This window comes from Panulirus ornatus, chromosome 17, assembly GCF_036320965.1.
Source record: "Panulirus ornatus isolate Po-2019 chromosome 17, ASM3632096v1, whole genome shotgun sequence".
Taxonomy (NCBI): domain Eukaryota; kingdom Metazoa; phylum Arthropoda; class Malacostraca; order Decapoda; family Palinuridae; genus Panulirus; species Panulirus ornatus.
This window is the reverse complement of record NC_092240.1, coordinates 34,926,938-34,942,195: the sequence shown is the minus strand read 5'-3', so window position 1 is coordinate 34,942,195 and position 15,258 is coordinate 34,926,938. Positions and strand designations below refer to the sequence as shown.

The following is a 15,258-nucleotide window of genomic DNA, read 5'->3' as shown; positions in this document are numbered from 1 at the left end:
ACATATGTCCAAATTCCGTTTTGTCTGACCGGTCTGATCTCAAAATGGACATAAGTTGGACGTATGTCAGCATGGCATGTAGAATTTGTATACATGTACAGCAATCTTTTAGCCTACTCAGTTTCTATCATGATTATCTCATTATTTATTAACCAGAAATATTATATGATTCTTTAGTTTTGTTTTACTTTTTATTTATGATAGACATGCTCAGTGGAAGGTATTAAGGATATATGGTGTGGGAGGTAAGTTTTTAGAAGCAGTGAAAAGTTTTTATCGAAGATGTAAGGCATGTGAACCTGTAGGAAGAGAGGAATGTGATTGGTTCTCAGTGAATGTAGGTTTGCGGAAGGGGTGTGTGATGTCTCCATGGTTGTTTAATTTGTTTATGGGTGGGGTTGTTAGGGAGGTGAATGCAAGAGTTTTGGAAAGGGGCAAGTATGCAGTCTATTGTGGATGAGGGAGCTTGGGAAGTGAGTCAGTTGTTGTTCACTGATGATACAGCACTGGTGGCTGATTCATGTGAGAAACTGCAGAAGCTGGTGACTGAGTTTGGTAAAGTGTGTGAAAGAAGAAAGCTGAAAGTAACTGTGAATAAGAGCAAGGTTATTAGGTACAGTAGGGTTGAGGGTCAAGTCAATTGGGAGGTAAGTTTGAATGGAGCAAAACTGGAGGAAGTGAGGTGTTATAGATATCTGGGAGTGGATTTGGCAGCAGATGGAACCATTAAAGCGGAAGTGAATCATAGGGAGGGGGCGAAAGTTCTGGGAGCGTTGAAGAATGTGTGGAAGTCGAGAACATTATCTCCGAAAGCAAAAATGGGTATGTTTGAAGGAATATTGGTTCCAACAATGTTATACGGTTGCGAGGCTTGGGCTATGGATAGAGTTGTGCGGAGGAGGGTGGATGTTTTGGAAATGAGATGTTTGAGGACAATATGTGGTGTGAGGTGGTTTGATCGAGTAAGTAATGTAAGGGTAAGAGAGATGTGTGGTAATAAAAAGAGCATGGTTGAGAGAGCATAAGAGGGTGTTTTGAAATGGTTTGGTCACATGGAGAGAATGAGCGAGGAAAGATTGACCAAGAGGATACAAGTGTCAGAGGTGGAGGGAACGAGGAGAAGTGGGAGACCAAATTGGAGGTGGAAAGATGGAGTGAAAAAGATTTTGAGTGATCGGGGCCTGAACATGCAGGAGGGTGAAAGGAGGGCAAGGAATAGAGTGAATTGGAGCGATGTGGTATACCGGGGATGACGTGCTGTCAGTGGATTGAATCAGGGCATGTGAAGCGTCTGGGGTAAACCATGGAAAGCAGTGTAGGTATGTATATTTGCGTGTGTGGACGTATGTATATACATGTGTATGGGGGTGGGTTGGGCCATTTCTTTCGTCTGTTTCCTTGCGCTACCTCGCAAACGCGGGAGACAGCGACAAAGCAAAAAAAAAAAAAAAAAAAAAAATTCTTCAAAGCAAACACCTGATCCACACATCCTCTACCACTTCTGAAACCACACTGCTCTTCCCTAATCTGATGCTCTGTACATGCCTTCACCCTCTCAATCAATACCCTCCCATATAATTTCCCAGGAATACTGAACAAATTTATACCTCTGTAATTTGAGCACTCACTCTTATCCCCTTTGCCTTTGTACAATGGCACTATGCAAGCATTCTGCCAATCCTCAGGCACTGTACCATGAATCATACATACATTAAATAACCTTACCAACCAGTCAACAATACAGTCACCCCCTTTTTTAATAAATTCCATTGCAATACCATCCAAACCTGCTGCCTTGCCGGCTTTCATCTTCCGCAAAGTTTTACTACCTCTTCTCTATTTACCAAATCATTTTCCCTAACCCTCTCACTTTGTACACCACCTCGACCAAAACACCCTATATCTGCCACTCTATCATCAAACACATTCAACAAACCTTCAGAATACTCACTCCATCTCCTTCTCACATCACCACTACTTGTTATCACCTCACCATTAGCCTTCTTCACTGAAGTTCCCATTTGCTCCCTTGTCTTACGTACTTTATTTACCTTCTTCCAAAATATCTTTTTATTCTCGCCAAAATTTAATATTGTCTCACCCCAACTCTCATGTGCCCTCTTTTTCACCCTTCTGCACCTTTCTCTTGACTTCCTGCCTCTTTCTTTTATACATCTCCCACTCATTTGCATTTTTTTCCTGCAAAAATCATCCAAATGCCTCTCTCTTCTCTTTCACTAATAATAATTTACTTCTTCAACCTACCACTCACTACCCTTTCTAATCAACCCACCTCCCACGCTTCTCATGCCACAAGCATCTTTTGCTGAAGCCATCATTGCTTCCCTAAATACATCCCATTCCTCCCCTTACCTCCTTCGTTCTCACCTTTTTCCATTCTGTACTCAGTCTCTCCTGGTACTTCCTCACACAATTCTCCTTTCCAAGCTCACTTTCTCTCACCACTCTCTTCACCCCAACATTCTCTCTTCTTTTCTGAAAACCTCTACAAATCTTCACCTTAGCCTCCACAAGATCATGATCAGACATCCCTCCAGTTGCACCTTTCAGCACATTAACATCCAAAAGTCTCTCTTTTGCACGCCTATCAATTAACACGTAATCCAATAATGCTTTCTGGCCATCTCTCCTACTTACATACGTATACTTATATATACCTCGCTTTTTAAACCAGGTATTCCCAATCACCAGTCCTTTTTCAGCACATAAATCTACAAGCTCTTCACCATTTCCATTTACAGCACTGAACACCCCATGTATATCAATTATTCCCTCAAGTGCCACATTACTCACCTTTGCATTCAAATCACCCATCACTATGACCTGGTCTTGTGCATGAAAACCACTAACACACTCATTCAGCTGCTCCCAAAACACTTGCCTCTCATGATCTTTCTTCTCATGCCCAGGTGCATATGCACCAATAATCACCCATCTCTCTCCATCAACTTTCAGTTTTACCCATATCAATCTAGAATTTACTTTCTTACACTCTGTTACATACTCCCACAACTCCTGATTCAGGAGTAGTGCTACTCCTTCCCTTGCTCTTTTCCTCTCACTAACCCCTGACTTTACTCCAAGACATTCCCAAACCACTCTTCCCCTTTACCCTTGAGCTTCATTTCACTCAGAGCCAAAACATCCAGGTTCCTTTCCTCAAACCTACTACCTATCTCTCCTTTTTTCTCATCTTGGTTACATCCACACACATTTAGACACCCCAATATGAGCCTTCAAGGAGGATGAGCATGAATCATACAAACATTAAATAACCTTACCAACCAGTCAACAATACAGTCACCCCCTTTTTTAATAAATTCCACTGCAATACCATCCAAACCCGCTGCCTTGCCGGCTTTCATCTTCCGCAAAGCTTTTACCACCTCTTCTCTGTTTACCAAATCATTTTCCCTAACCCTCTCACTTTGCACACCACCTCGACCACAACACCCAATATCTGCCACTCTATCATCGAACACATTCAACAAACCTTTAAAATACTCACTCCATCTCCTTCTCACATCACCACTACTTGTTATCAACTCCCCATTAGCCTCCTTCACTGAAGTTCCCATTTGCTTCCTTGTCTTACGCACTTTATTTACCTCCTTCCAAAACATCTTTTTATTCTCCCTAAAATTTGATGATACTCTCTCATCCCAACTCTCATTTGCCCTCTTTTTCACCTCTTGCACCTTTCTCTTGACCTCCTTCCTCTTTCTTTTCTACATCTCCCTCTCAATTGCATTATTTCCCTGCAAAACTTGTCCAAATGCCTCTCTCTTCTCTTTCACTAATAATCTTACTTCTTCATCCCACCACTCACTACCCTTTCTAATCTGCCCACCTCCCATGCTTCTTATGCCACAAGCATCTTTTGCGCCAGCCATCACTGCTTCCGTAAGTACATCCCATTCCTCCTCCACTCCCCTTACCTCCTTTGTTGTTGCCTTTTTCCATTCTGTACTCAGTCTCTGCTGGTACTTCCTCACACTAGTCTCCTTCCTAAGCTCACTTACTCTCACCACTTTCTTCACCCCAGTATTCTCTCTTCTTTTCTGAAAACCTCTACAAATCTTCACCTTCGCCTCCACAAGATAATGATCAGATATCCCTCCAGTTGCACCTCTCAGCACATTAACATCCAAAAGTCTCTTTCGCGCGCCTATCAATTAACATGTAATCCAATAACGCTCTCTGGCCATCTCTCCTACTTACATACGTATAATTATGTATATCTCTCTTTTTAAACCAGGTATTCCCAATCACCAGTCCTTTTTCAGCACATAAATCTACAAGATCTTCACCACTTCCATTTACAACACTGAACACTCCATGTATATCAATTATTTCCTCAACTGCCACATTATACTCGCCTTTGCATTCAAATCACCCATCACTATAACCCGGTCTTGTGCATCAAAACCACTAACACACTCGTTCAGCTGTTCCCAAAACACTTGCCTCTCATGATCTTTTTTTCTCATGCCCAGGTGCATATGCAACAATAATCACCCATCTCTCTCCATCAACTTTCAGTTTTACCCATATCAATCTAGACTTTACTTTCTTACACTCTATCACAAACTCCCACCACTCCTGTTTCAGGAGTAGTGCTAACCCTTCCCTTGCTCTTGTCGTCTCACTAACCCCTGACTTTACTCCCAAGACATTCCCAAACCAGTCTTTCCCTTTACCCTTGAGCTTCATTTCACTCAGAGCCAAAACATCCAGGTTCCTTTCCTCAAACATACTACCTATCACTCCTTTTTTTCTCATCTTGGTTACATGCACACACATTTAGACACCCCAAACTGAGCCTTCGAGGAGGATGTACACTCCCCGCGTGACTCCTTCCTCTGTTTCGCCTTTTAGAAAGTTAAGATACAAGGAGGGGAGGGTTTTTGGACCCCCGCTCCCGTCCCCTTTAGTCGCCTTCTACGACACGTGAAGAATGCGTGGGAAGTATTCTTTCTCCCCTATCCCCTGGGATATACATATACATATGCAGACATATACATACATACACATGTACATATTCGTACTTCCTCACACAAGTCTCCAAGCTCACTTACTCTCACCACTCTCTTCACCCCAACATTCTCTCTTCTTTTCTGAAAACCTCTTCATATCTTCACCTTTGCCTCCACAAGATAATGATCAGACATCCCTCCAGTTGCCCCTCTCAGCACATTAACATCCAAAAGTCTCTCTTTCACATGCCTATCAAGTAACATGTAATCAAATAGCGCTCTCTGGCCATCTCCTCTACCTACATACGTATACTTATGTATATCTCTCTTTTTAAACCAGATATTCCCAATCACCAGTCTTTTTTCTGCACACAAGTCTACCAGAACCACAGCTCCCTTTCCAAATCCAGGCCCCACAAAACTTTCCATGGTACACTCCAGAAGCTGCACATTCCCTGATTCATCCATTGATTGCACGTCGACCCCGGTATACCACATCATCCTAATTCACTCAGTTCCTTGCATGCCTTTCACCCTCCTGCATGTTCAGGCCACAATCACTCAAAATCTTTTGCACTCCATCCTTCCACCTCCAATTTGGTCTCCCACTTCTCCTTGTTCCCTCCACCTCTGATACATATATCTTTGTCAATCTTTCCTCACTCATTCTCTCCATGTGACCAAACCATTTCAATACACCCTTTCCTGCTCTCTCAACCACACTCTTTTTGTTACCATACGTCTCTCCTACCCTTTCATTACGTACTTGATCAAACCACCTCACACCTCATATTGTCCTCAAACAACTAATTTCGAATACATACACCCTCCTCTGCACAACGCTATCTATATCCCATGCCTCGCAACCATATAACATTGTTGGAACCACTATTCCTTCAAATATACCTGTTTTTGCTTTCCAAGATAACGTTTTCACCTTCCGCACATTCTTCAACCCTCCCAGAACCTTAATCCCTTCCCCCACCTTGTGACTCACTTCTGCTTCCATTGTTCCATCCGCTGCCAATTCCACTCCCAAATATCTAAAACACTTCACTTCCTCCAGTTTTTCTCCATTCAAACGTACCTCCCAATTTACTTTTTACCTCAACCCTACTAAACCTAATAACCTTGCTCTTGTTCCTCAACCCTACTGAACCTAATAACCTTGCTCTTATTCACATTTACTCTTAGCTTTCTTCTTTCACACACTTTACCAAACTCAGTCACCTGCTTTTGCAGTTTCTCACCCAAATCAGCCACCAGTGCTGTATCATCAGCGAACACAACAGCTTACTCAGTCCCAAGCCCTCTTACCGACAACAGACTGCATACTCACCCCTCTCTCCATACTCACCCCTCTCTTGCATTCACCTCCCTAACAACTCTATCCATAAACAAACTGAACAACCATGGAGACCATGCACCCCTGCCGCAAACCAACATGACGTGGGAACCAATCTTATTTCTCTCTTCCTACTCGTACACATGCCTTACATCCTTGATAAAAACTTTTCACTGCTTCTAGCAACTTACGTCCCACACAATATACTCTTAATACCTACCATAGAGCATCTCTATCAACTCTGTCATTTGCCTTTTCCAGATCCATAAATGCTACATACAAATCCATCTGTTTTTCTAAGTATTTCTCATATACATTCTTCAAAGCAAACACCTGATCCACAAATCCTCTACCCCTTCTGAAACCAAACTGCTCTTCCCCCATCTGATGCTCTGTGTTTAAATGTTAAGATTTGTGGAAGTGTACTGTATCTTGATTGACTATGTTTCTTTATGTTCAGGTGGAATCATTGCTAAAGCATATCCAAAGAGCATATGAAGTAATGTTCAGGGAACAGCAGCAACATCTAGCAGTAAATGCAGCAGGCATCAGCAATGGTTCAGACAGTAAGGCAACAAAAGAATCTTGGTTCACAAGCATCATCAAGGGCCTCTTTGATACATCATCTCCCACAGAGGATGAGACTTCAGCAGATGATATCAGGAAGACAGTTATCCATCTTGAAACTGCCCAGAGACAACTTTCAGGGATCTTCAATGTAATTATTATTTTGATTATTATTTTTTGTACAGTATTAAATATGTTAATGAAATGTATACACACATACACACTCACACGCATTGTGTAATCAGTTCCTCAAATGATATAGGGATAGAGCAACAAGATGACATGAAATGAAATTAAACAAGAAACTTGTTAAAGATGATGTAAAGAAGTACAGATGCTTTCCGACATATGTCCAAATTCCGTTTTGTCTGACCGGTCTGATCTCAAAATGGACATAAGTTGGACGTATGTCAGCATGGCATGTAGAATTTGTATACATGTACAGCAATCTTTTAGCCTACTCAGTTTCTATCATGATTATCTCATTATTTATTAACCAGAAATATTATATGATTCTTTAGTTTTGTTTTACTTTTTATTTATGATAGACATGCTCAGTGGAAGGTATTAAGGATATATGGTGTGGGAGGTAAGTTTTTAGAAGCAGTGAAAAGTTTTTATCGAAGATGTAAGGCATGTGAACCTGTAGGAAGAGAGGAATGTGATTGGTTCTCAGTGAATGTAGGTTTGCGGAAGGGGTGTGTGATGTCTCCATGGTTGTTTAATTTGTTTATGGGTGGGGTTGTTAGGGAGGTGAATGCAAGAGTTTTGGAAAGGGGCAAGTATGCAGTCTATTGTGGATGAGGGAGCTTGGGAAGTGAGTCAGTTGTTGTTCACTGATGATACAGCACTGGTGGCTGATTCATGTGAGAAACTGCAGAAGCTGGTGACTGAGTTTGGTAAAGTGTGTGAAAGAAGAAAGCTGAAAGTAACTGTGAATAAGAGCAAGGTTATTAGGTACAGTAGGGTTGAGGGTCAAGTCAATTGGGAGGTAAGTTTGAATGGAGCAAAACTGGAGGAAGTGAGGTGTTATAGATATCTGGGAGTGGATTTGGCAGCAGATGGAACCATTAAAGCGGAAGTGAATCATAGGGAGGGGGCGAAAGTTCTGGGAGCGTTGAAGAATGTGTGGAAGTCGAGAACATTATCTCCGAAAGCAAAAATGGGTATGTTTGAAGGAATATTGGTTCCAACAATGTTATACGGTTGCGAGGCTTGGGCTATGGATAGAGTTGTGCGGAGGAGGGTGGATGTTTTGGAAATGAGATGTTTGAGGACAATATGTGGTGTGAGGTGGTTTGATCAAGCAAGTAATGTAAGGGTAAGAGAGATGTGTGGTAATAAAAAGAGCATGGTTGAGAGAGCATAAGAGGGTGTTTTGAAATGGTTTGGTCACATGGAGAGAATGAGCGAGGAAAGATTGACAAAGAGGATACAAGTGTCAGAGGTGGAGGGAACGAGGAGAAGTGGGAGACCAAATTGGAGGTGGAAAGATGGAGTGAAAAAGATTTTGAGTGATTGGGGCCTGAACATGCAGGAGGGTGAAAGGTGTGCAAGGAATTGAGTGAATTGGAACGATGTGTTATATTGGGGAAGACGTGCTGTCAATGGATTGAACCAGGGCACGTGAAGCATGTGGGGTAAACCATGGAAAGTTTTGTGGGGCCTGGATGTGGAAAGGGAGCTGTGGTTTCAGTGCGTTATACATGACAGCTAGAGACTGAGTGTGCATGAATGTGGTCTTTGTTGTCTTTTCCTAGCGCTACCTCGCGCACATGTGGGGGGAGGGGGTTTTTCATTTCATGTGTGGCGGGGTGACGACGGGAATGAATAAGAGCAGACAGTATGAATTACGTACTTGTGTATATATGTATATGTCTGTGCGTGTATATGTATGTATACGTTGAGATATATAGGTATGTATATTTGAGTGGACGTGTATGTATGTACATGTGTATGTGGGTGGGTTGGGCCATTCTGTCGACTGTTTCCTTGCACTACCTTGCTAACACGGGAGACAGCAACAAAGTATGATAAATATAATATTAAGATTGTTTAGTTCACAGATGGATTCATCCAAACTTTCTTTGAACTTTTCGGCAGCTCTTTGTCAGCACTTACTACTTCACCTGTGACTTGAACATTGTGCAAGTATATCTTTTTTTTTAAATCAATTGAACCATGACTTGGTGTGAAGTTCTCAATGTAATCCTCTCCTGCTCAAAGTCTCAAAAAGACTTGTAGCCTTCATCTGAAGCTTAATGGTACACGTTTTTGAATTTGATTTTCCATCCACAGCATCAACAACTTTTCCATTTTGTGATGGACCCTTGTCGTTGCTTTGTTATTATCATAATCTTGCCGAACCTTTCACTGCTTCATGTGTTTTTAATTTGTCCAAGGAAATTATAGAGACCATTGAGTAGGACAAACTGTAGATCACGTGCAGTCACATTAAGTTTTTTCTTCCTACATATTGATTACCTTCATTTTCAATTCCAAATTGAGCATCTTCCTTGGCTTCTTATCAAATCTCTCAACATATGATGGATTTTTGCTCTTGCTCATCATCTTTTTTGGGCTTAGTAGAAAAATCATTTAATCTAACAAGAAAATTTGTCAATTCACTTGAATAGCATTTGCTTACTGAATGGTAACTGAGAACGAGAACTGAGGGAGATGTGATGTACACAATCCTGGCATTGTCTAACATTTACTATCATACACACGCAGCCATTAGCACTGGCAGACGTACTACCCAGCATGATTTTTTTTTTTCTTTTTTTTTAAACTATTCGCCATCTCCTGCGTTAGCGAGGTAGCATTAAGAACAGAGGACTGGGCCTTTGAGGGAATATCCTCACCTGGCCCCCTCTGTTCCTTCTTTTGGGGGGGGGGGAATGATTTTTATATTCACATATATTTCTTAATTCATATTCTTTCCCTTCTTCAGCATTTGCTGCGTTGCCTGTGACTCGAAGATATAGCAAGCTATATCCTCTTTTAAATCAGTTGAACCATAATTTGCTGTGAAGTGTTTGATGTAATCCTCTCCCACTCACACCTTCAAAGTCTTGAAAAGACTTCTAACCTTTATCTGAATTGTTAGTAAGCTTAGTGGTACACGTTTTTGAATTTGGTCTTCCATCAACAGCACCAACAATGTTTCCATTTTGTGGATAGTCCCGTCATTGCTTTGCTATTATCATACTTTGTTCTTGCCATGCCTTTCACTTCTTCATGTTTTGTCCTGTAGAATTATGTAGACTATTGAATGGGACAACTGTTGATCATGCACAATTTCAATAACTTTTTTCCTCCTTCTCTTTGGTAGATTACCTTCATTTTCATTTCCATATTGAGCATCTTCCTGGGCTTCTTGCCAGATCTATCAACACGTGATGGGTTATTGCTCTTGCTCGTCATCTTCTTTGGGGTTCGATACAAATATGGTTTAATCCAGCATGAAAATTTATTAGATTCACTTGAATAACATGCGTTTACTGAATGGTAATTGATAGCGAGAACTGAGAGAGATGCTGTGATGTACACAATACTTAGATCTTCTGACATTCACTACTGTACGCGCGCAGTCATTAGCTTTGGCAAACCTACGACCAAGCATAATTTTTATATTTACGTATTTTTTAATTATTTTTTCCTTTGTCAGCACTTGCTGTGTTACCTGTGACTTGAACATTGTGCAACCAATACTTCTAAATCTGTTGAACCATGACTTCCTGTAAAGTTCTCATTGCAATCCTCTCCCACTTGCTCTTTCAGTCTCAAAAAGACTCCTAGCCTTCATCTGAATTGTTAGTAAGCCTAGTGGTACATATTTTTGAATTTGATCTTCCATCCACAGCATCAACAACGTTTCCATTTTGTAGATGGGCCCTTTTCGTTGCTTTGTTATTATCATAAACTTCATTCTTGCTGAACCTTTCACTGCTTCATGTGTTTTTTCTTGGTCCTATAGAATTATGGAGACCTTTGATTAGGACAACTGTAGATCACATGCAATCACAACTTTTTTCCTCCTTCGTATTGAGTGATTTCTTTCAATTTATGATCTGTTTTTGCTCTTGCTCATCATCTTTTTTGGGGTTCAATAAAAAATGGTTTAATCCGGCATGAAAATTCATTAGATCCACTTGAATAACATGTGTTTAATGAATGGTAACTGCTAACAAGAATTCAGAGGTATGGTATGATGTACACAATTCTGGGATTTTCCGACACTCATTGTTATACACACACCTGTTACTACTGGCGGACGTACAACCAAGTGTAATTTTTTTATTTTATATTTATATTTATCCCTGGTGATGGGAAGAAAGAGTACTTCCCACGCATTCCCGGCATGTTGTAGAAGGCAACTGAAGGGGGCGGGAGCAGGGGGCTAGAAACCCTCCTCTCCTTGTATTTTAACTTTTTAAAAGGGGAAACAGAAATAGGAGTCATGCGGGGATTGCTCCTCCTCCTCGAAGTCTCAGGTGTCTAAATGTGTGTGGATGTAGCCAGGAAGAGAAAAAAGGAGCGATAGGTGTATGTTCGAGGAAAGGAACCTGGATGTTTTGGCTCTGAGTGACATGAAGCTTAAGGGTATAGGGGAAGTGTGGTTTGGGAATGTCTTGGGAGTAAAGTCAGGGGTTGGTGAGAGGACAAGAGCAAAGGAAGGAGTAGCACTACTCCAGAAGCAGGAGTTGTGGGGTTATGTGATTGAGTGTAAGAAAGTAAACTCTAGATTGATATGGGTAAAACTGAAAGTGGATGGAGAGAGATAGGTGATTATTGGTGCCTGTGCACCTGGCCATGAGAAGAAAGATCATGAGAGGCACGTGTTTTGGGAGCAGCTTAGTGAGTTTGCTGGCAGCTTTGATGCATGAGACTGGGTTATAGTCTATTGATGGGTAAATTGAATGCAAAGGTGAGTAATGTGGCAGTTGAGGGTATAATTGATTGTGTTGTTGACTGGTTAGCAAGGATATTCAATGTATGTATGGTTCATGTTGAAGTGCCCGAGGATTGGTGGAATGCATGCATCGTGCCATTGTATAAAGGCTGAAAAAGGACTGGTGATTGGGAATACCTGGTTTATAAAAGGGGGTAACTGTTGTTGACTGGTTGGCAAGGATATTCAGTGTATTTATGGTTCATGGTGAAGTGCCTGAGGATTGGCGGAATGCATGCATAGTGCCATTGTATAAAGGCAAAGGGGATAAAGGTGAGTGTTCAAATTACAGAGGTATAAGTTTGTTGAGTATTCCTGGTAAATTATATGGGAGGGTATTGCTTGAAAGGATAAAGGCATATACAGAGCATCAGATTGGGGAAGAGCAGTGTGGTTTCAGAAATGGTAGAGGATGTTTGGATCAGGTGTTTGCTTTGAAGAATGGATGTAAGAAATACTTAGAAAAACAGATTGATTTGTATGTAGCATTTATGGATCTGGAGAAGGCTTATGAGATGTTTTGTGGAAGGTATTAAGAGTATGTGGTGTGGGAAGTAAGTTGCTAGAAGCAGTGAAAAGTTTTTATCAAGGATGTAAGGCATGTGTATGAGTAGAAAGAGAGGAAAGTGAATGGTTCTCAGTGAATGTAGGTTTGCGGCAGGGGTGCTTGATGTCTCCATGATTGTTTGTTTACGGATGAAGTTGTTAGGGAGGTGAATGCAAGAGTTTTGAAGAGGGGGCAAGTATGCAGTCTGTTGTGGATGAGAGGGCTTGGGAAGTGAACCAGTTGTTGTTCGCTGATGATACAGTGCTGGTGGCTGATTTGGGTGAGAAACTGCAGAAGTTGGTAACTGAGTTTGATAAAGTGTGTGAAAGAAGAAAGCTGAGAGTAAATGTGAATAAGAGCAAGGTTATTAGGTTCAGTAGGGTTGAGGGGAGAGTTAATTGGGAGGTAAGAGTAAATGGAGAAAAACTGGAGGAAGTGAAGTGTTTTAGATATCTGGAAGTGGATTTAGCAGCCAATGGAACTGTGGAAGTGAGTCACGAGGTGGGGGAGGGGGCAAAGGTTCTGGGAGTGTTGAAGAATGTGGAAGGCAAGAATGTTATCTTGGAGAGCAAAAATGGGTATGTTTGAAGGAGTAGTGGTTCCAACAATGTCATATGAATGTGAAGCATGGGCTATAGAAAAGGTTGTGCGAAGGAGGATGTATGTGTTGGAAATGAGATGTTTGAGGACAATATGTGGTGTGCTGGTTTGATCGAGTAAGTAATGAAAGGGTAAGAGAGATGTGTGGTAATAAAAAGAGTGTGGTTGAGAGAACAGAAGAGGGTGTATTGAAATGGTTTGGACACATGGAGAGAATGACTGAGGAAAGAGTGACAAAGAGGATATATGTGTCAGAGGTGGAGGAAACAAGAAGTGGGAGACCAAATTGGAGGTGGATGGATGGAGATGGAGTGAAAAAGATTTTGAGCGATCGGGGCCTGAACATGCAGGAGGGTTAAAGGTGAGCAAGGAATAGAGTGAATTGGAACAATGTGGTATATCAGGATGGATGTGCTGTCAGTGGATTGAACCAGGGCATGTGAAGCATCTGGGGTAAACCATTAAAAGTTTTGTGGGGCCTGGATGTGGAAAGGGAGCTGTGGTTTCAGTGCATTACACATGACAGCTAGAGACTGAGTGTGAACGAATGTGGCCTTTGTTTTCTTTTCCTAGCGCGAGGTAATGCTAGGAGGGTGTGCTAGGGGGGGTGCTGCTGCTTCATGTGTGGTTGGGTGGCGAAGGGAATGGATGAAGGCAGCAAGCATGAATATGTACACGTGTATTTATGTATATGCCTGTGTATATATATGTATGTATATGTTGAAATGTATGGATGTGTATGTGTGTGTGTGTGGGCATTTATGTATATGCATGGGTATGTGGGTGGGTTTGGCCATTATTTCGTCTTGCTCTACCTCACTAATGCGGGAGACAACGACTAAGTATAATAGATAAATGAAAATACATAAGTATATGTATGTAAGAGAGATAGCCAGTGAGCATTATTGGATTACATGTTAATTGATAGGCATGTGAAAGAGACTTTTGGATGTTAATGTGCTGAGAGAGGCAACTGTAGAGATGTCTGATCATTATCTTGTGGAGGCAAAGGTGAAGATTTGTAGAGGTTTTCAGAAAAGAAGAGTGAATGTTTGGGTGAAGAGAGTGGTGAGAGTAAGTGAGCTTGGAAAGGAAACTTCTGTGAGGAAGTACCACAAGAGATTAAGTGCAAAATGGGAAAAGGTGATAGCAAAGGACGTAAGGGGATTGGGGAGGAATGGGATGTATATAGGGAATCAGTGATTTCTTGCTCAAAAGATGCTTGTGGCATGAGGAAGGTGGGAGGTGGGCAAATTAGAAAGGGTAGGGAGTGGTGGGATGAAGAAGTAAGATTGTTAGTGAAAGAGGAGAGAGAGGTGTTTGGATGATTTTTGCAGGGAATTAGTGCGAATGATTGGGAGATATATAAAAGAAAGAGGTAGGAGGTCAAGAGAAAGATGCAAGAGGTGAAAAAGAGAGCAAATGAGAGTTGGGGTGAGAGAGTATCATTAGATTTTAGGGAGAATAAAAAGATGTTTTGGAAGGAGGTAAATAAAGTGCGTAAGACAAGAGAGCAAATGGGAACGTCAGTGAAGGGGGCAAATGGGAAGATGATAACAAGTAGTGGTGAAGTGAGGAGATGGAGTGAGTATTTTGAAAGCTTGTTGAATGTGTTTGATGATAGAATAGCAGACATAGGGTGTTTTGGTTGAGGTGGTATGAGTAGTGAGAGAGTCAGGGAGAATGGTTTGGTAAACAGAGAAGAGGTAGTGAAAGCTTTGCAGAAGATGAAAGGTGGCAAGGCAGCGGGTTTGGATGGTATTGCAGTGGACTTTATTAATAAAAGGGATGACTGTATTGTTGACTGGTTGGTAAGGATATTCAGTGTATGTATGGTTCATGGTGAAGTGCCTGAGGATTGGTGGAATGCATGCATAGTGTCACTGTACAAAGGCAAAAGGGATAAAGGTAAATGTTCATATTACAGAGGTATAAGTTTGTTGAGTATGTTCAAATAACAGAGGTATAAGTTTGTTTAGTATTCCTGGGTAATTATGTGGGAGGGTATTGATTGAGAGGGTGAAGGCATGTACAGAGCATCAGACTGGGGAGGAGTAGTGGTTTCAGAAGTAGTAGAGGATGTATGGATCAGGTGTTTGTTTTGAAGAATATTTGTGAGAAATACTTAGAAAAGTGTAGCATTTATGGATGTGGAAAAGGCATATAATAAAATTGATAGAGATGCTTTATGGAAAGTATTAAGTGTATGTGGTGTGGGAGGTAAGTTGCTAGAAGCAGTGTTTTTATC

General features: G+C 41.4%; 1 protein-coding gene across 1 annotated transcript in view; it reads left to right on the top strand.

The window, feature by feature from the left end:
* The first annotated feature begins 6,769 nt into the window (after positions 1-6,769).
* Positions 6,770-15,258, top strand: part of LOC139754676 (sphingomyelin phosphodiesterase 4-like) — a 95,795-nt gene continuing 87,306 nt past the window's right edge. The window contains exon 1 of the mRNA XM_071672223.1: positions 6,770-7,060. Coding sequence (XP_071528324.1) covers positions 6,785-7,060 — 276 coding nt within the window. The 5' untranslated portion in view covers positions 6,770-6,784. The remainder of the gene's footprint in view (positions 7,061-15,258) is intronic.